The sequence below is a fragment of the Anopheles gambiae genome, chromosome 2, assembly GCF_943734735.2.
Source record: "Anopheles gambiae chromosome 2, idAnoGambNW_F1_1, whole genome shotgun sequence".
Lineage (NCBI taxonomy): Eukaryota > Metazoa > Arthropoda > Insecta > Diptera > Culicidae > Anopheles > Anopheles gambiae.
The window spans coordinates 116,618,137-116,640,185 of record NC_064601.1 but is presented as its reverse complement, the minus strand read 5'-3'; the positions used below and the strand labels follow the sequence as shown (position 1 = coordinate 116,640,185).

The window sequence follows — 22,049 nt, the reverse complement described above, 5'->3', positions numbered from 1 at the left end:
ACAGTGACGATGAGATGCATTTAAAATGGCGCCGCCAGACAAACAGCAACCTGACTGCTGGTGCTGCTGCTGCTGCTGCACTGTGCTGGTGGTTGTGTTTAGCTTGGTGTGATTCGCTTTTCCGGCGCATTTCCCTGCTTGATTACAGCAGTTTGTTAATTCAAGCTTCGCTGATTTGAGTTTTTCTCATTTTTTTCTGTTTCGCCCGTCGTCATCGTGGCCCCAACGGCTCTGCTTTTCTATCTCCGCAAGCGAGCTTCAATTGTGAGGTTACATCGAGCATAATGATGGCCACCCGCCTCTCGGTAACAGTGTGGGGGTGCTTCCTCGTCTACCATTTCCTAGTAACTCGCAAAGAATCATGTTTTTCTTTCATTCCGCTTTGTTGTAAGTCAAGTGCTGCATGCGCCGCCCACCGAGCACAGAACGATGGATGGAGTGGCGCACGGAAACGATTTGCATTGCTAGCCGGACACTTACCGATTGTTGTGTTTCCTGGCTCGTTTCCGGTGCTTTTCTCTGCTGCTTCCCACACTCCAAATGGTAAATGTGAAGGGGAGAAACAAAGCGTTTCGTGATTTGTTGCTTTAAAACAAGCCTCACGCTACCGTGTGGAGTAGGTCGTGCTGTGCGCTTATGCTTTCGTTGACCTAGCGTGAAATTACAAAACCATTCGGAAATTATCAACATTGGTTTTAATGCGCTTTTCGCCCTGCCCTTGTCAGCCTCCCGAGTTCCGTGAAATTGAATTTCCAAAGCCAGCGGCTAGTAGCATCAACGCTGCTGCTCCGTTTTTTTGAGCGAAATGCCATTTTTCATCATTAATTTTGCAATGGAAATGTGCCCCCCACGGGCTAATGCTAGAATTTGCTCACAATTACTTTAATTAAAAGCGTAGCCACAAATTAATATCTCTTGCGCCGATTCCATTCCGTGGTCGGCTACTGTTGGTTGGTATATGAATACAGCAATCGCTGATAGCGAAATCGAAACGAATGATTATTGGTTGAAAGGTATCAGTTGACATTGAGTGTGTTAAGCACAACTGGATGTTTTGGTTGAAAAATCGAAACACATTTGAATCGAAAATACGTTTGCAGTAATTCTTGACACCAGTAAAAGCATCGTTTACCATCGCTCAGTACATGATGATGTTCACCATTTTTGTGCGAAATCAATATCTACTTTCAAAACTTCCTGTTACCCCAACTGGTTCAACAACTGTGTCGAAACACAATACAAACATGCCACATCCGACAAGCCTCGTTGCAACGGAGTTCTGCTTCATTTGCATGACCGCTTTGCTTGCTGCTCCATCATCCAAACACATCATCATACCTCCACTCCAGTTCATAGCGAAGCAGTGCCGGCCAGAGTTCGTTAGGACACGGCCGTTTGATCTCCTGTGCAACAATGGTGCTTCCGCTGTTTGCTAGTGCCCATGTGCCCATATTGCTCGTTCCAGTTGCATGCTATGTATATTTTGCTTGTAGTTGTGTCCCTACTGTTTCTTTTTTTGCCTACTACCAGCCTTTCCTGTGCGAGAACTAGATGCAACTCAAACCCATCAAATGAATGATGCAAACCTGGCTGTATAATGTTCGTTGTGTTTCTGTTCCATTACAACACTGTACTTCCGTTACACCGTTTGTTTCCACTTCTTTTCCTCCTCTATTCCAACCACAATTTGTTGTAAAAATGTTGTTGTGTTTTGTTTGTTTTTCGACTATTTAAATAAAATGTTACCCAAATTCACCTCCATCAACAAAAAACAAACAAACCAACGCCATCCGCGCCGTCGGTTTATTATCGACTCGTGATCGTGTGCTACCGGACCTGGGGGGGTGCGCCAAAGAGCAGCATGTCGCTATTCTTCTTCCGGTTGCACAATCTCCAGCGCGAGGAGGCCAACAAGAAGCGCAAAAAGCAGCAACAGCAGCAGCAACAGCAGCAACAGCGCGTGCGGCAACGGCGCGGTGCCAAAGTCTTCCGTGGTGTGTCCTGCAACTCCGGCATCAGCCACCTGACGCTCGGACCGTCGCGGCTCTTCGAGAAGACGCCCATGAGCCCGTCCGACAGTCTCGACGAGATCGCGCTGCAGATCCCAAGGTATTTATCGCACAAGTAGAATCGCACACACTAACACACCGCCCCAAAAGCTTGTGAGAGTTTCCGCGTGTGTTCTGCGTTAGATGTACAATGTCTTAAAGTGATTCCTACCCAAACATCGTCTCCGCCGAAAGAAAAACAACCCCACCAGCGCCACCTGTCCGTTCCTGTCTATTAGCGCCGCTGCCGAAACTTTTGCCGCTGTAATCAAAATTAAGTTTGTCAATTTTTCCAATCTCCACCAAATCGCACCGCTTTCACCTCGATGGGAGGCGAAAAATCTTTCACTTACTCTACAGCTCTCTCTATCTCGCTCTCTCTCTCTCTGTCCTGTTCCGTCTTCATCGCATTGACGGGGCCCGCACGGCGCTTGTTGTCACCGCTAAACTTAAAATAATGAAATTTTCTCATTAAAAACTTTTCCTTTCGTTGCATTATCTATCTCTCTTCCGACCTTTTTTAGCGGATGGGTTTCCGCCTTTCCGTTTCACTATTTACCTTTTTTCCCCATCTACCTGTCCGGTGAAAGCCAGCCTGTAATCTTTTTATACTTTATTTTGTCTCTTTTTTGGTGTCTACCGTTTGTTTGAAGGGCGATATGAACAGTAATCAGCCCTCTTAAGACAGTGGTTTCCAATTGATTCATTAAAGAAACATGTCAATGACTTATGGCTTCATTTTCTCACAAGTGAAACGATCAGATCGTTTAGATAGCTTGTATTATACACTAAGCGCCTAAATGTATGCAATGCGCAACACAAAATAACGCGATTATCGCATAGGATGCACTTTAAATGCCGTCAATTCGATTATACTTTCTTTTCCGGGTGAAAATTATAACAAAAATGTTATCAAAACATTCCTCTTATCTCGAAAACAACCACGCGCCTAATAACATCAAAAACTCCCCCAGGAAACGATGGTCAAACTTTGGATAACTCCGTACGACGATTCCACTTCCTCCCACAGTGTAACGGTCCTAGTGTCCGCAAAAACTTGCCACCGAGCGCCATAATTACGTTTCGCCCCAGTTTGCCATACATTTATTGCACATGCATATGCACATCCAATATGTTACCCGCTGGCTTGTGCATAATTCTAATCAACCGTCCAGTGACAGTGTGTGTGTGTCAGCATGCAATTAGATTACTACTCAAGGGAATATTTTGTGTGAGACTCGAGAGATACGCAAAACCCCAATGTCCATCGAGATGTTGCCCTTCCTGCAAAAAGGGAATTGCAAATGGGAGCTTTTGCTGATGGCAATTTTATTGGAGCTTTAAGATCAATCAGACCCGCCTGCAGTTGGTCCCACATTCAACCTGTTATCCCTACCGAGTGTGCAACCGGATGGAAAAGCATTCCTCGTTTGCACGTACTGTGGACGAACTATTAAACTATAATCGAATTGTGTGGCCGGAGCTACGATTATTCCCTCACACCTTGAAGCGCATGCAGGAGACTTATTTCACCATCAATCGAAATCATAAACGCATCAAGTTCACCGGTGGGATTTATGCTCTGGGACAGGTAGTCCGTAATTACCTACGTAAGATAGTTCACAGCGATCCTGTCCTAATAACTATCATTCGCTCCGAACGAATCGATAATTCCCATGGGGATTGCGTTAGCCAGTTGTAATGACCAGCACCATTCTCGTGCTAATGTTTCCCTCTTTTCTTGCTCATTCTCGTACGAAACAAAGTGATCACCAGCGCGAAGTATACTTTCGCTTTAAAAACCACATCACACAAACAGACGGGGGCGCGCCTGTGGGTTTTTGTGGTGGTGGAGCCGGTGGCCATCATGATGGGGGCCATGCTACACTAACCGCAACGGTACGTGGAACCGCAGAACACACACACATTCCAACACAACTCACCGGGCCAGCTCAAAAATGCCTCGACGAGCTCGAAACTCGAATCAAATATTTATCAACTTTCTGTTGTTCCTCTCATGTGATATGAAAAATACAAGCGAAGGAAGCGAAGGTGACGAAACACCGGACCGAGAACGTCGTGGGACGGAGTTAGCAACCGAAACGAAACAGAATCCATATCACTTACTAACCGTATCCTGAACAAACATGGCTTCGTTATTCGGTGGTCAGTTATTTCAGTCCCTTTCCGTGAGCTTCCGCACGCCGCCCGCCTTTGTTTAACGACTCATTTACGAAAGGGTCTTTAGGGCTGTTTTGTGGGAAGGAGGAGCAAGGGTTTTTGGAAAGATGGCTAAACCTAAACCGCGTGACGGAACCGTCCTTGAGTGAGGACAACATCAATGCCGTAGCTATCGATGGACGGGTCGGTCTTTTTTAGATGGCTAATGATACAGACACCCACACACGATTATTGGACGATGTATCCTTCATCGTCATCTGTTGCACGTTTCACAGCGTCACTTGTTGCTGATGGCAAACAACTTAAAGATGGACGCAAAAGGGATACAGAGTGCTCATCATTGACTCTGTATTAGAATATATAATCTTGCTTTAATTTCTCAACAAAACCTCCACATTTCTGCCCTAAACACTCGTTAAACTCATTTCCGCCGTGAGGTATGCAATCTGCCTAGTAAAACATGCCAGTTAACGTTTTTCGTATAACAGTTTAGATTGACTCCTTATTAAATACTCAATGTCTGTAGCTCGATACTTGTACATTATTAAGTGCTTTGTTTAAATAGCAATAAAACTCAATCTCCCTGGTGAATGTATGAGTTTGGACAAAAAAATACTGAGTAGATCCTAAATAAATTTTACGAAACCATTATTTTACAGCGCAGATGAAACATGTTTCAATGCCTGTCTAACACAAAAAGGGACAAATCCCTACGCCCGTTCTTCGCCCTTTTTCCCCCGGCATGCGTTTGTTTTAGCATACATACTGGCTCAAAAGCGCTCACAGTACTTTCCGAAAACGCTGTATCAGCACCTATCCTTTAAGTGGTTTCCGCTTCTCCGAGATAGATCCCCTAGTGGCATTACGTACCATTACAGGCGACCGGATCAGCGTACCAGCGTACCGATACCGTCCGACCAGTTTTGTATGACAGAGTGGCAAGAACGAAGGGCCGATGTATGCATTTTCCATGCATGAAAGCCCTTCTAGGACGTTGTTCAATCTAAGCTCCAGTCCAATCTAACATCATACTATGTGAAGCGGCACTCACCGCAGGGGAAAACATAAACCCCGAAAGCTTTTTGCCTCGGGTGTTAAAAGCTTCCCAACCAAACGAACAGTCGTGAGTTCCCACTACATTTCCCCTACTGAAGCGGCTCGCTTCTCTTTCAACGTGGTAATTTAAAACGTAAACAAATCGTTACCGTTACTTCATTCGCTTGCGCGGAGTGCACGATCAGCTGTTTCCACGAAAAGCCCGAACCGGAGGGTCACTCACGCGGCACTCACACGCCATCGGGCAAGCGGATAACGCGTGTGTCTACGCTAACTACGTGTAGAACAGTTTAGCCAGAACAGCAACCCCAAAAGCTTCGTCCCATAACGCCATCGCCATGCTGTGTCTCGCTCCAACATCATCGTCATCGTGTGCCGCACACTACCTCCCCCCTGCCTCGGACTCCCAAGCCGCGCAACAGCGGGCTTCGGCTCGAGGAAAACTGTTTCGCCTTTCCCCGAGCCAAGCGAACGACACATTTTTCAGTTGCTAAACGACCGTTACCGCGTGCACAAGCGAGCCGAAGCTCATCTCGCGTGTCCCATACAAGCCGACTCTCACCCGATGCGGGATGCTTACTGCATCAACTGCTGCATACTGGTGCTGCATATGCGAGTCCGCATGTGCGTGTGTGTGTGTGAAACGGTAGAATGGAAAACGGCTTCCGGTACGCAATTAAGCAATTAGCGCGCGGTCGTTGAAAACGGAAATCGGTTGCGGTGTTGAGTTTGACAGCCTATCCTGGACGCGTGCAAGCAGCTGAGCAATGCCGCAAAGAATTGAAGAAATAAGTTAATCCTGGCTCTCAAATATAAATCGAATTCTGTGTGTGCAGAGATCTATCGCCAGCATTAAAGCCCAGAGTGTACAAAGCTGAACCTGAAACGGTCTGTGATGTTAGTGCAACGTTGAAGCAATAGTAAAACAAAAGCATAACCTGGCCGTGAAGTGCATCCTTGATCATCCTTATAGTATCTAATCGTGATTTGTAGCACACTGAGCTGTGTTTCGCATTTGTCTAGCCAATTCTAACGCAATGTGTTGCCGTGTCTTATCGATTCGCCGACTGTGCAGAGTCACAGAGTAGAGCCTCAGCGCACCAGGCGGCACACCAGACGTCCTAAAAAGAGTGTCTCTCCCCCATCAAGCATACCGGACTATCAGCAAATATTGATTATGCTTCGTATCACTATCGATAATGACGCCAACGGGCGTCGAAACGTGTTGCTGCTGGCTTCAGGAGGGAACCATTCTTATCTACACTCCACCGGCGTAGCCCTCACGTGACGTCTTGGACGGGTGTTTTTCCTGACCGCTGTGAATGTGATCCTGTGGAACCAGTGGATTAAATAGAAACCCTCCCCCCACCCCGAAAAGGAATTGAATGTGGTAGCGCTTGATCGCCGGTGTTTTTTCCTCCGAAAGCTACGCTTTGGGATCGGTGTGATGTGAAAATTATTCCACAATAACATCCAAAGTTGGCTGCTGACGCTCGAACCAGCTCGAGCCGGTGGTGAATAGTTCTGATGGATTGCTATATCGCGTGTGTATGTATGTGTCTGTGTGTTAAATAGAAGCTTCAGCACAGCAACAGTCGCCGCTGTACTAGGATGACGTGCGGACGGGTGCAATCCAGTGAAGTGTTCGGTTGAGCGCATTTCAATTCGTGCATTCGTGCTAAACAAAACACAGTGAAAACACACACGCACACATGTACAACCACAACTAATTAATCTACGACCCACAAAAACAAACTCCGGAAACAAACAAAAACACCGTGCAGCAGAATCCGGCGCGTGTTTCGACCCAAACCCTGTGCCTGTGCAGCAGCAGCAGCCAAAGCGGTCCCGATGCCCCAAGCACGGAGTAGCTCGTCTACGTTTCACTGTCCGGCGGAATTTATTATGGCAGCAACCAGTCGCTACTCATCCTACAACTGCTTGACCTCATGGGATTCATACGATAAAATACCAAGGTTACTATGCTGGAAGTTGGCACTGACACTTCCAAAACACTTCGATCGCCTGCCACAGTTTGTGGTGCTTTTTCTTGCGAAACAGAATTACCTTTTCGAGAGTTTAAATGGAATCCATGCTGAGGTCCCTCCCCCCCTTGGAGTAGCAGTATATCCCTGGAGTCAGGCATCGGCTTCCGTGTGTACAGATCATGTGTGAAAACTAGTTCCAACTCCAAACCGGCAATCCCCCAACGATGCCAAGGGAGCAGCGTCGCTTGCTTTAATCCGGAGTAATTTTATTTGAAATGAAATTTACCCCTTAACGAAGCGCACGTATCGCACGTCAGCCGACGGGCTGGGCCGTCGGACTGGACCAGATCCAGTTTCATTTTCCATAATGATCATTGGCTCGATTAAATTTAAATCCACACAAGAGGAAAGATAGTGATGATGTTAGCGTGATGAGGAGCAAGAAGAGAAGGACAGCGTTCACAATACCGTCCCTATAAATAGAACCGGAAAACGCCGACTGTGTACGGGTATTATCCTCGATTCATGCCCGAATGGAGCCGGTTATGAGTGTCCTTTGTGCATACGGCCAGCATGAAAGGTGTGCCAAAGTGGGTTGATGAAGCGATCGGTACCGATGCTCCTTCATTCATCGAATGTAATCGATCTTCTTGCCAGTGTTCGTATAGTGCCTTTTTTAACTGCAGCACAAACTAAACGAAACTGCAACCAAAACTTGCTTTCCCTTCGGTGCAAAACTCCGTAACAAAGTGTCGTCTTCGAAAAGTTCGAATTTTTCGCACTGCAATCCAAGCGAAACGTGACAAACTCGCGGGCGCACTTGGTGGCATTATTGGACACCAGGTGAACTCACCCGAACATAAATGGGAATCTTTTTCCTTCCCGCAGCGCTGTTCAACCGAACATAAATAGTGTGCGGCAGTTACATTGCACTACCCCGATGGTTCACGCGCTCAAGTTTGCCGGTTTGGAAAGGAAGTGCTGCAAAACTGCACCAGAAAATCGGCACAACCGCTGTTAACATTTATTGTTTGTCGTTCCTTGCATTTTCCTTCCCCTTCTCCGGCCCAAGAAGCACAAGCGCTTCGCAGAGAGATAAGAAAATGAAGTAAAAGTTCGTTTGCAATGCGCGCATCGTTATTGCGTTTTGTAATGTTGCCGCTACTCACCTTTAAATGGCCTTACTGCAGTGTGGAAAACATTATTGCTATAAAAAAGAGTTTTTTGGCCCCGTATGAGTGTTTCTTTTTCACAATCCCCAGAGCGCACATAAAACTGGCGTACGGTTCGTTAATTGTCTTTTAAATTTGCTCTCATGCACCTGCTTGCTAGAGAGGAAAAAAACCCAACAAACTGAAGGTAATTCGGTGGAGTACTGCAGCGATCTGTAGGGAGTTCGCTAATAACATTCTGTTAGAAGTTTATGTGCCGTGAAGAATATGTTTTTTCTCTGGAGGAACGCCTGAGCGGAGCAGTTTGGAGTTTGGAACGTTACAGAAACAAGTGATTAAGTAAATACTTGGGGAAATTATCTTCATCAAGAAAATTTTGTTTCGGACTCAGGTTACTTACAGGTTTTTGTTTGGCGGATTGCATACCTTACTCAAACATGAATCACGCCGTGAAGTATGCAACTCGCATAACACAAACCGGTTTGCAATAGCATTGCCCCTTTCTCTTTATCAGTTTCAGCAAGGATTAGCTGCTCTGATAAAGCCAAATGATGGATTTACAACCAGTAGCAGCAGTGAGTTTATCAATCTTAATGCATTACTTAGTTGGTGCGTTCTCAGAACCCAAATAAGGCTTGCCATCCCCTTTGCTAAAACATGAAGCCAAATTAGTGTGTTTATGTTTATTACTGACCTTAATATACGTATACCAGGCAACCATCAATTCCCATACAGGACTGATTTAACCGCACGTCACATTACCTGCACTACTTCAAAGCCATTCGTTCTCGTCCCCCCCAGCCGACACGATCCGGACTGCATGTCGGCCGCGTACGGATGGAGCAGCTTTCCCGCTTATTTTATTTCGGGCCCAAACTGATTCTGACTAATGATTAGTGTCACAAAGCCCACCACACACACACACACTAACACGCCCCATACAATCAGCCAAGGGACTGTAATGCTGCTCAGTCCTGCAATAGAGGGGCTCATCATTTTAGGGTGCGGTGTACCATAATGCGCCCTCACACACACACACACACCCACATGGACCCTATGAGCTGACAATTTTCCCGGTCCATTCTCGCCCACATTCTCTACGGGCATCTCGCATGTGTGACATGCTGATTTTGGGAGTTCACTTTCCATGGTAAAATATGGTTTTGCAAAAAAAAAAAAAAAGAAAGCAACGACAGCGCACGTCTCCGGTAACTAACAGTGCGACCAAAAACCCACACCCTTTTGGACATCACATCGCACTCTTTTTTGTGTGTGTGTTTGCGTGTTGCGCCCGGTGGTCGGAAGAAAGTTCAAGGCTACAATTTACAAGCGCCGTAATAACCCTATCAGTGTGCGCCGTTATCGAGCGAGCGCGCGCCCTGCTGGATTTCCTGCTGCGGCAAAAGGGGAAGAAACATAACATACCACAAAATGAACCTAAAAAGCCAGCGGGTGTGAGCGCACTGCATTAAACAAAGGATTGCGCCCTGCCCCCTGTGTGTGTGTAGCAAGAACTTTAGGCGAAACGATCGAGTATGGAGCAATATTATAGAATGAATGGCAAAAGAACAGCAATCTGCCATCGCCGACAAACAAAAGATGGCATAAACCACACGTTTATGGTGTCTACCAGGCTCCCGGGTTACCATTTTTCTCCATTTTTACACCACACACACCCGAAGAAGGTTGGTTGATATTTGACCGCAGGAATAACGTGTATGAAAAAAAACACCTTCACGCATCCTCCAAGATGCTGAGAATAGGGATCTTTTGAGCGGTTTCCCTCCCCTCCCATTTTCCTTTCGTTTCGATGAACCATATTTTGTCGCACACGGTTCTCCCAAAGGACTTCATGGGTTTTGCTGTCGGTGGCATGTTAGATTAAGATAGGTAAAGTATTGCTACATGCTTTGTTTCGGGAGTCGTTTTTTTTTGCTTCCTCAAACGTTAACCCTCTTCATGGCGTAAGAGAAGCAACCGTAAAAGCTCGCACACATTACATTCAATTTCCAACGTTTTTGCTCGTGGTACAGGATACAATGCTGGGAGCTTAACTGAAGCTACTTTCATGCTTTAAGAGCACTTGAGCACAGTGTACTTCAACTCGTTCCCGGTGGCGTTGAATAAAAACATAACCTTACAAATCGATACCACACGCGGTTGGCCCGACTTGGCCCGGCCCACCATAATCCAGCCTCCACGTTCAGGTGAAATTTCCCCGATTTTTCGTGACAAAAGCAAATAACATGTGCCTCACTTCCGGGAAGAGAACATCACAAACTATCTACTAGACACGTATTACCGAACACACACACGTCCATAAAATTAACATAAACGCTAACGTTCTGTCCCGACTTTCGATGATACACGTACAGGGGTTTTGTGGGTCGTTGCAGCGGGTTTGCCCTTTTCAAGTGCTTAATCGCTTAATGCTCGCACGTGGATGGATCTGTTCGAAAGGATGAACCGGTTTTCCATGTAATCGCCTCCCACTCATACACACACACTCCCCCGGAATCTTGCCGTGGGGACTAAATGCAATGAACCGGCGACAACACAGCAGCACAAGAAGATGCTATGATGTCTGAAGATTAGCATCTTTGAAGATTGTCCCATCGCCGTGAGCGGGCAAAAGGGTGGTTTCATGTGTGGCTCAATTCATTGCAAACCCCTATTCAGAGAAACCTATAACCTTGGTTCTTCGCTGGTGTGTTGTGTCGCAAGCAATAACTTGTTTTTATTGGTTGGGGTTTTTGCTGGTAAAGTACGCTTTAGAAGCATCAACAGTCAATTTCTGAACCATAATAAGCTTGTTTACAAAATGGATATTCGTTGTTTACATACGAAAGCCCAGATAACATAATAACATCATTGAAGTAAATTGGTCTAAACGTGCATAATAGCATACGTTATCGATGCAAATTGCAAAATTCCGCAAATCGGGCTCGTGTCTGACCACTCTATTTAAAATATTACATCCAAATACAGTGACCACACTGGGTCTATCACACACTGCCCTTGAACTGCTCCACGTGGGAGACTTCCAAATATTCTCAAAGCTCAAGGACGCTAGACGGCTTCTTCTGAGAAACCCAAAAAGAAACGATGTTTGAAAAGCACAAGCATTACTTTTGTTTGCCTTGCTGGAAGCTACCTTTGCATTCAAATAAACGTGTATCATTATCGTTATTTTCTTCTCCTGCCCTCTGTACTCCTTCATGTGCGTCCTCAGAAGAGAAGATCGCACTGTTTGCTTCACTTGCAAAACCCTTTTCTCCCTATGTGCCGAACCAAAAATGTGCTTACCTCTTTGCTATTGTTCTCGTTGGTGAGCAGGGATCGTAAGCAGCATTTACAAATTCGTGCGTTGTCAGCAAAAGAGGCGCAAGAGTTGTTACACCCCGTTATACAGAATCCCATATTTCACGGATATTAAACCAAGGCCAAGGCAACACGGCACGGCGCACAGTCGGCTTGGCTGTTTGTGCCTTAATGGAAATGCGTTTTTCGTTACACTTTAATTACGCCATTCATTACCGTGCGATGAAGTGATTTGGGCCCCGTTGGTGGGAGGCGAAGCACCACACCGGAAGAAACAACATTCCGAAATGCCAATTTACATGCCTCCCCGGCCCCATCAAGCCGAAACAAATTACCTCTTATTATTCCGTGTAATCCGACCCGTCCTGAGCTTTCATCTGCAGGACGGTTGTGCAAATATTATTCTCAGGTGAAAAACATTCGTCCCGCTGTCCCTCTTCCGGCGTCCGTTTTCCCAGGAAGGATCTCTCTCCCGAACGCACCCGGTGACACACACACACGGTGAGGGCACGGGGCGTTGGAGGTCTGGGTCAGCAAAGAAGAAACAGCAAAGCTCACGGAAATGCAAATTTGTAATTAAGTTTGCCAAAGCGTCGGGTGTGCTCGTGCTCGTGCCCTGCTTGGCAGGCCAGTTTTGGCGCGGGCTCAATTTACCGCAAATGAATGATGAAAAATGAGCTTGGATGAGCGTGAAATTTGAAGTGCTCGCCTCGAACCGGTCCTTGCACGGGCGTCGGGTTTCCGTGAGAGTGCCCAAGTGCTTGGGCAATTATTTTCGGCCGTCCTCCCCCCCGTCGTCGAGACGGTGCCAGAGCTCTCATCGTGCCACGTTGCGGTAAAACGGTTCAAGTAGACCGTCTTTGATTTGTTGCACAAACGATTGGAGCCTTGCGGTGCCTGCCAAAAGGCTATCACCGGCGTGGGTTATGGTGAGCAAATTTATCGTTTTCTCGTCTGCTGAGAAACGGCCAGTTAGATTATCTCTCCAAGGGCACCACTGACACATACCCGACGCCGACCGTTAGCGTCTGGGCTGCTGGGGAAGTGGTGGCATTTCATTAGAGATACTAATAGAAATTATTGTTTGAGGAACGACGCAGAAAGGGCAACCTGAAGATCGGGTTAAGATAAGCAAACGTGCCGAATTATTACACCAAATAGCTAAACATTGTTAATGGTCAGAATCAAGAACAGCAAGTTCGGGAAGCGCTTGAATTTGTTTGCCTACAACAGAACCATCCTTTAGCGTGTACCATATTTGAATCGTTCATTAAAAAGACCTACAAATAGAGTATTCCTTTCACTAGAAGAGAAAACACACGCATTGTGACAGCTGTCATCTATCAAACTTCTGCTCGAGTTGCGCTGGTAGGACCTTTTTTCAATGTTTATTCCAAAAAAATGCCCACCAAAAATAAAAATAAATCATTACCAGCTGTCCGTCCCTTGTCGCAACAATCGCGACAGCGATCAAATCCGGGGCCCCGTTTTGGGACGTTCTCTTTTTATTGTAATTGCAGTGGCAATCAACAAAAGACGTCAACCCTGAAATGTAATTCAATTCGCGTATTACTGCAGCCACCGATTACTATAAAATTGCGAAAAGAAAAAGCACAACCAGAAACTCGGTTGACACTTTTACGAACCGAAAAGAAAGGAAAGGAAGATGTCGCACACATCCGGCAACAATGTGGAACAACTTGAAGAAATGAAAGTTTCAAAAGCTCGTTTCACACCAAATTGCCCCAAAAAAAGTGGTTGTGTGTCAGAAGCGATGGCCTTGAAATGATCTGCTAATTCCATTTTCTCCTTCCTTTCTCTACCGTGTATCTTCTACGCTGGCCATTCTTCAATAACCGCAGTTCTGGACACCAAAAAAATATACTAACGCAAGGAACACAATACAAACCTCTCCTCGAACACCATTGTGTTGTGACCGAAGCTGCTGAAAATGACTTTGCCTGAATGTTTGACAGGAAAACCCCGTACACCACTCGCACACAGATTTCTAGCAGCTTTCTAATAATGCTGGGCGATGCTGGGCGCTTCTCCACTATTTGTCCGTCCAGCCCGGTCCGACCAGTACGATGCATTATTTGGGAAACTTTGTCGCCCAACCACAAAGGAATGGCTGCTGTTTGCGAAAAGTGGGTTTGCTGTTTCTGGAAGCTGAAAGTTGCTAACCGAACAACAAGTCTGTCTCAGCACAAACAATGGGAGGGAACGTAGCACAGCGACACTTCTTGCTTGGCATTTGTAAGCCATCTCTGCCCACGTGATACAATAGTGCAACGAGTGGTTGGTGGTGGAGGTGGGAGACGTTTTGCTCACCATTCCAACATTGTTTATTCGCCAAATTGCAATCTCCTTTCCCGGGATGCATCTTGGGGAAGCGAAACCCACCATTGTGACCTTGCTCGCGCATTGCAGCGGGGCAACTGGTCGTTATTACTAGCAGCAACAGCTGCGGCAAACGATGTTCAACCAACTTTTCGACCAAGTTTAAATCGGCGGTGTGCTCACGGTGAAGGAGTACAATGTAAAGGGCACAGTTTGAACCAAACAGCCAACAGTTTGTTCGGTGTGAAAACAGTAGTGGAAGATACATTTGTTCCTTCCCAAAAGCCAATTAGTGTTATCGAAAACGATGAAATGGATAGTTCAAATACAGCACAGGAATTGATTTTCCTCCAAAAACAAAGCAAATGAACAAAACAATAGAAAATGATACGATTATCACAGTGAAACATTGAGAATGCACGGCAGAAGCTCCCCACGAAGCACACGTTTGCATTATGCAACGGCTCGACGCCATCCTCGTCGGCGGCTCCGTTCGTTGTCATCAGAGTACGAACCTTTCAACCGTACTTCCCGCCAGATAAAATATGCATCCCCTTCTGCAACATGCGCCAATGCAGTTGTGCTGCGGAGGCAGCCATACACGAGACACACACACACACGCGGCCCCCCGGCTTTGCTCCGTGGTTGTCGGAACTGCTCTTTCCATAGCTCTCTGGCGATAGCTGTCACTGGTTTCGAGAAATGAATTTTCAAATTCAATCCGTTTTGGCCCCTCTATCTTTCTCTCGCTCTGTGGCACCATTTCAACTGTACTGTCCCGTGTGTGCGAAGGGAATCTGTCACAAAGCTACTTGTTACCGGTGCAGTTTTGTTCTTCCTTCTTCACGGATACATTATCCTCCCAAATCTATCTTTTCGGTAAATTTAGCTAAGCTTACCAGTGCGGTGCGGTAGCTAAAATCAAGTAGTACGAAACAACGCGACGAACACAGAAACAAGCAGGGCCAGCTTTTGGGACACACATTTGTCTTGCACAATCTGCTTCACTGCAGTGTGCCATCTCTTCATGTATCAAGTCCCCTACACCGTGCTACTCGGGGCGAGCTCTGTTTAAGGCTCTGTTTCGGTGTGCCGGTTTGCTGCTTTTGCACACGAACGTAGAATACCGGTTTAGCAAAAAGCCTCTCAGCGACGAGATAGAATGACTAGTGACACAGCGACTGGTGGATGAAAAATCGCATTTTCCCCGTATCAATGGCATCGGGCAGGCGACTCCACCGGCCCAAAGCATCCGAACGGAGACGCTCTTATCTCGATAATGTTGATCATAATTTATCCAATTTATTATCTTACAAATCCCCTTCCCATTCCCGGTGGTGGACGGAGAGGGAGAGAGAGAGAGCCCGAAGTGCTGGCGCGCTACAAATTATTCCCGAGCGCGTCCACACGCACGTGCGCATGCAAATCCCTTAACCTTCGCTGAAAGCTATCCGCCCAGATTTGTGTCTGCCGGGAAGAGCGGGAAGTAGCAGAAGCAAGCGGAACACTTTCCCAGCTGCCACGTTTCTAGAGAATTCATCCACTGGATTCGAAATCGAATCGTGAAACGTGAATGGAAAGCAGCCGTGCGCTTCGTCCCAACATGGCAAATGGGCCTCACTGTGTGGCTTGTTTTTGCGCGCAAAAATTTACAAGCAGTACATCCTGCCGATGCCCAATCACAAAACAAAACAAAAATCAACCCAACCAGCTACCAAAAAAAAACAGCAAATGAACCCATCATTAAAATGCGACCCAGTTCCGTGGGCAGCTTCTTCTCGGTTTTGTCTGTTTTCTTCCAATTTTTACCACCTTCGCCTGGCGGTAATTCGAACTCAAAAATCCCCCAAAATCACATCACAACACAGCTGCTTTTTATTCGCCACTGATTCTGCCACCGAACGTTCCGCTTTATATTAACTTTTACTTTTTGTGCCAACCAACGTTTACAAACAACCAGGCGCACCCATCGTTTCGAGCAGCGTTTTCGCCCGTTCGCTCCTCGTGCCACCATCGCAATCATTCTTCATTTTTAATTGGTGGTGCCAGAGCTAAGCTAAGGATCTGGATTATTTGAGGCAACACGACGAATCCGATGCTAATGAGCTACCATCTACGATTAATTTCCGTTTCCAACCACTCGAGCATCTCTCGGGGTGCTTCGAATCATTAGAAAGCTCTGTTTTTTTTGTATTTGTACTTGTGCAAGACACGAACCCTCCTCCACCGTCCAATTCGCTTCAATTGTGCAACTCGAAAAAACAGTTTATTTCAAACCGCGCGGTAAGACTACATGGTATTTTACTACCCCTAAAAACAAGAAGGTTTTCCTGCTCCCAAGCAACACAGCAACAGACTCGGGTGACGCCGAAGGAAATGAAACTTTTCAAATTAACTAATACCCAGACAAAGTGCAAGTCAACAAACAAATCGAGAGCACGGCAAAAGGTTGTTTCGTGGCATGGTCGCGGTGGGCCCGTTTTGCCACGATCATAACAGTTGATCAGCCGCCGGGTCTTTCACCCACAAATCGACCCACACACACACACACGCACACGCACGCACGCATGGAAAACCGCCAAAGTTTGGTGTGTTTGTTTTAAATTAGAATTTATAACTCAATTAACTTTTGCTCGAAACAACGGCAGTAAGCAACAAAAGCGCCTTTCGAAACACACGGCTACGAACGGAACGAAATCTTGTCCCACAGTCTTTACAGTGTGTCTTACATGTGCATCCCAGAGTAACAGGGAAAAGCTTTCTAGCTAACGGAAAGGACGGCCCAAAAACTGGCACAGTTCGCACAAAACAAGCACATGGTTTTCGAGCGAAATTAATTCACTTGTGCACTTGTGTGTAATTGAGTGTTTCAAAAGTCAGCTGCCTCCGACACCCTTCCTCGGCGATTTGGCTTGCAAATGTCCCTGCCAATTACCAATCATTTGTAGCGATTGATTTTTCTCAGCTTTCACCGGAAAGCTCCACTCACTGGCTGCTGTTGTGCAACACAGCAGTCGCATTTAATTTCATTTCCCCTGCGCCAAACCGTAAAGCGGGTCCAATTCTTCGTAAACCGGAAGCATGCTGCTGACGCTTGCCAGGCTGAGGTTTAATTTAAATTGATGATTTCATACAACAGCCTCAGCTACTGTTCGAAATCGAACCACTGTTTAACTTTGCACTGTTGGCAGTTTTGTAGTGGGAAAAGGTAGATTGAGCTTTTGTGTAAGTTTAAGCAGTTTAAAGAAGAGTTGTTAGGGATTGTGTTTAACCAGAGTACTTTAACCTTCTTCTCTGAACCTATTTGCATCCGCTCTGGCATGCATTATTCAAACCATTGACATTTATGTCAAAGTGTTCTTCCTCACTTGCACTTCAATAACTTGTTTGTCAACCTATAAGGGCAGCCAGGCCCCTTTTCGAATCTGATTTCACTCCGCCCCTGGAGAGTGTATTGATTTTATCCCATTTAATTTGCAACTTCCACCCATAACCAAGCCCAGCATTGGGCCTTTTCCAATAACTCGTTCCTACACAACGGTATACACTACTACGCAAAGTGCTTTCCTACTCTCAATGTCCCAGAACCGATCCCAGTCCCTTCCGCAAGACAACCGCACTGCAAAAGCCTGCCAAAGCCAGCTGATTGACCGCAAAAACAAACCAGTACCAGCGAACGAACGCTCGGTGCACACAATTTGCATCGTCGGCTTAAGGGATTTGGTCACCCCAAAACGCTCTTCGATTACTGCGTTTTGTTTGATTTGATGCCCCGCCAAGGATTAGCAGAATGCCCTCCGGAACCTGTGGAACCTGCTTGTCCGGAATTGCAGGGGTGGAAATGCAACCGGAAGGAGCGCTCTGGAGTGTGTTGACCGAAGTAAATGATGATGCTCTGGGTGTAAGGGGGGATGAGGAACGGGTTGGGCAGGCTGGACTATGCGAAGCGATGCCGGACTGTGACCTTTGGAATTGTTTTACCGGTTCGGGGTCGCAAGCAGGGTTTTACTCGAGACACAGGCGCATGGCGTGTTCTGCTCGAATGACGAGTGTAAGCTTCTTTGTTAAAAGTTTTCTCAACCAAGCGTGAAATTGTGCCAACTACGTCATCGACCCAGTGGACGACGATTCAGCTCATTCGAGAGAGAAGAAGCAAGCAAATAAGAACTACATGATCGCAAAAAACACGAGAGACACCGGAGGATCCGGACCGGAGGGAGTGGAAGAATCGAACCTGTGAAGTGGATAGAATGACGAATTCTATGACCCACAAGATGACGGTTCTGTGTACGCGTTATGCTTTTTCGTGGGGGAGGTGGAGAGAACCCGGTGTGCGCTATTTATAGCCCGGCCGTACGGTGGTTTTATTTTCGTGCCCCAACGATTAAATATAGCTCTGCGGCTGTGGCGAACCAAAAGGACCATTCTTTTTCCCCGCCGATACGTTTTCGATCGCCACGATGGGCACTGACGTCACGGTGGAAATTTAGACGGTGTGCAGCCAGGATCAATTCCATTTACTTTCGTACCTTTCGTGACCTGGTACTACGTCACATTTTTTTGTTGGCAGGGGATGTAGGATGATATGGTGGGGCCCGGGGAGTGAGCAAAAGTATAGCAAAACAACAACCTTCCGTAACAAAACATGTCGAACCTTTCCCCCAAACCGATCTGCTTGACTTGAAGCGGGATAAGTGAATGGGAAATGTATTGTTCCGCTATTCTGTGTGCGTGTGTGTATGTTTCCGTGTTTATTAAACAACATCCTTCACCGTCGGCAGCATGGCGCACACATGGGCACGGTTTCCGTGAAACAAAGACCCTCCCGCGGTAGTCCGACAAACTTCCGAGTTCGGTGCTTCTCGCAACCACTCACGGTGGTTGGTGGCACGGAGTGGCACGGGGATTTTGGAACTTGTTCCGCCGTTGGCAAAGTCTCTTTGTTCTGAGCAGCTTCAGCGCGTCAGACAGACAGACAGAATCCACACCATAACCATAACATCCACATCTTTTCTGCTTGAAGAATCTGCAGCGTTGAGTGAATACGAATACGCCGTTCCAACACACCGCGTTCCACCCAACCCCATCCAGCCGGTACCAAAACCCGGTCAACTGTGTGTTGCCGATACGTAAATCTAGCCGTAAACGTGCGCACAGAGAGATGTCATCGAGTGGAAAGATAGGTTCTTTTTTCTTCCTAGGCCTTCAAACAATTTCTCCGAATTACTGTCCCGAATGACTCCTCGAGACACGTGCTAAAACCGTTGCTACTCAAGGTTGTTCCACATCATGCGTTAAAATGCGTTCCACGATTAGCCTCCAGCGTGCCAAGCCACCCCTTGATCATACACGTTCTCCTCTCATCATTTTCTCTCCTTCTCTCTCTTCTCTTTGCAGAGTACGGGTAGAATATTATGTAAATGAAAACACATTCAAAGAAAGACTGCAACTATATTTTATAAAGAATCAAAGATCAAGTAAGTAAATCAACGCTGCGCTTAAATAAATACACCTTTGCGCTACCTTTTGCCCGAATCCTGGTCACGGCACCAAACAACTGCCTCCGAACGCGGCTTCCGTGGTCTTTTTTCGCGGGAAGGAGATTTGAAAAATCAACAAACACACGTACAACCTTCCCCGCGTTAGTTGCTGGAATCGTAAAATATGAATCATTTTCCGCCGCACCGCTACATTCGTGCTGGAAAAATGTTGAATGTTCACCGCTGTTTTTTTCCTTCTCCTCCGCTGTTAGTAATTGCATCGCTTGCCTCCGATGCGCAGCTCTTGCCTCAATAATTCATCCCAAATTTAACCTTCCGTGCTTTGGGTAATTTCCCGAAGTAACAATCAATTACCGGTGATGGTGATGAGTGTGTCCGTGTGTGTGTGTGTCCGTGTGTGTATATGATCGTGGAAGGGGGCAATAGTACATGCTCCTGTCGGTAAAATAAAGTGCTCCCTTTCCGTTTCTCGCGTGACGTCCTGCCGGACCTGCGATTAATCAGTGCTCGTGCACGACGTGTTTCGAGCTAAATTGCTCAACCCATGGTAAGGCAAGTAATACATCAGCTGCACTTCCTCTAAAACAGTGATCTTTACAACCCTTTTCGTTCACATAAAACACGGTTATCGATTGCCTCATGCCACCTGCCTGGTAGCTGGTTGGCAGGTAGCTGGCCCCTCACACACGCACACACACACACAAATAACCCAATTTACCGAAACTTCGCAACTCGCACTTCCATTTCCTGCTAATTGAATCAAAATTTAAACCCTTTTGCTGCTCCGCTTCCGTTTTTTTGGGAAACACAGTGGCTAACGTCTTTTTTGTGTCTTCGTTGTTGTTGTGGCTGTGAAACACAACACACCAAAACCATCAGACCACGGTTCGGAGGCATCGAATCTTTTGCCCATCATCATCATCGTGGTTCGTTTGCTCGATACACATATACAGCTCCGTAAAGTTCCAAAAGAAAACCAAGCTTTTTGCGTCGTAATTTATCCTTACATTTTGTGTGTGGCTCTCTTTCTTTCTCTCTTTCTCTCTCTCTCTCTTTCTCACCCACAGGTTTAAGGATACGTATCGCTAATTTATTCTTTAAGTTGTTAACCTGCATACTGTACATATTTCGGGTAGTTACGGATCTGAATCCAACGTTCGCAACCTGGTAAGTAAGCCATTTCCTGCCATGGTACTATTAAAAATCGATATCGAATCGTGTATTCATCAATGTCGCCCTCCTACTAGCCTCACACGTACAACACGAACGATGGTGGAGCTATTTCATCGAACGTGTTCCTCTCTCTCTCTCTCTCCCGGTACTCCATCCAGGAGTGACCTTCTCCCAACCCCGGAAACACACAGCAAAAGCAGCAATAGCCAGGCATACAAAACCACTTAATCCATTAATTTAAACTTTCATGTTCCGTGTCGATGGCGGTGTTAATAATCGTCAACGGCTTGTAGTGGACGAAAGGTGGCGTGTAGTGTAGTGCGGAACTAGCAGGCAGTTTGTGATGTGCCGAACGGGCGGTGGTGGTCGGATTTGGACGTGTATTTTTTCACCCCTCCATCCCCTCATGACTGCGGTGTCCTTCAGCCCTTTTTCCCCGCATTCTCACACCCAAGCGCGTCCTAGTTAACCTAATTATGAAACGAACCATAATACCTGGCCCGTTGCTGCCGCTGCCGTTGCGCGGGCTCGTTGCGTGCCTGTACTGTTGCATGTAATAAGCTGCTGCAGGATGGGGATTGGTGTGAATCCATACCACTAACTATCCTCATCACCGCGCGCCTGGCGAATGGCCTGTCACGGTAGATTGAGTTGTTCGGGTTGGGCGCGGGGCTCACACTCATTACCAACTCCAACAGGCAGGTGTAGGTGAAAAGGTTTGCAAGTACTTGCATATTTATTTGTGTTTTATTTAAGTTTGTGTCTACAACCACATACAGAACAGTAATGTGTTCTAAAGCATGCTTCATTTTTTGAAAGCTTTTGTGTCTGTCTCTCTAAGGTGTGGTAAGCTTTTATTCCCAACAGCACTTCACTACTCTGTTCGGATTCGTTTGTGACAGGTTTATGGTAATCTTGACCAAACTCGTTATTTCAATTTCCATTTGCTTCGGGGAAAAACATGCAAAAAGTATGCTTTATCATACGGCACTAACTTCTGTTACTGTGTTATCAACAAAACCCCAATATGTTATTTCCTTTTTCCCTGCTCTGAAACACAAATTCGATACCTTTACCGCTTTACAAGCACGTGCCCTCAAACACACAAACGACGACTCCACCAGGCAACATTGGACAGGTCGTTGTCAATCATAAGCAGGATGCCCGTCCCCCTGAGAAAGAAACGGCAACAAAGAAAATGGAAACTTTTTTCCCGTGTCTGACTTTTCATCCCGGAATAGAAGCCCCCCCCCCCCCCTCTCTCCCCCT

General features: G+C 46.5%; 1 protein-coding gene across 6 annotated transcripts in view; it reads left to right on the top strand.

Moving 5' to 3' along the window:
- Positions 1-22,049, top strand: part of LOC5667033 (potassium channel subfamily T member 2) — a 150,290-nt gene that overhangs the window by 97,181 nt on the left and 31,060 nt on the right. For 5 of the 6 annotated variants that reach the window (XR_009765353.1, XM_061648707.1, XM_061648709.1 and 2 more), the window contains exons 2-4: positions 1,856-2,109; positions 19,504-19,583; positions 20,675-20,774. Coding sequence is in view for 5 of the 6 variants with exons in the window: in XM_061648707.1 (XP_061504691.1) it covers positions 1,856-2,109; positions 19,504-19,583; positions 20,675-20,774 (434 nt within the window). In the remaining variant the exon portion in view is untranslated. The remainder of the gene's footprint in view (positions 1-1,855; positions 2,110-19,503; positions 19,584-20,674; positions 20,775-22,049) is intronic. The other variant, XM_061648711.1, reaches the window with a different exon arrangement.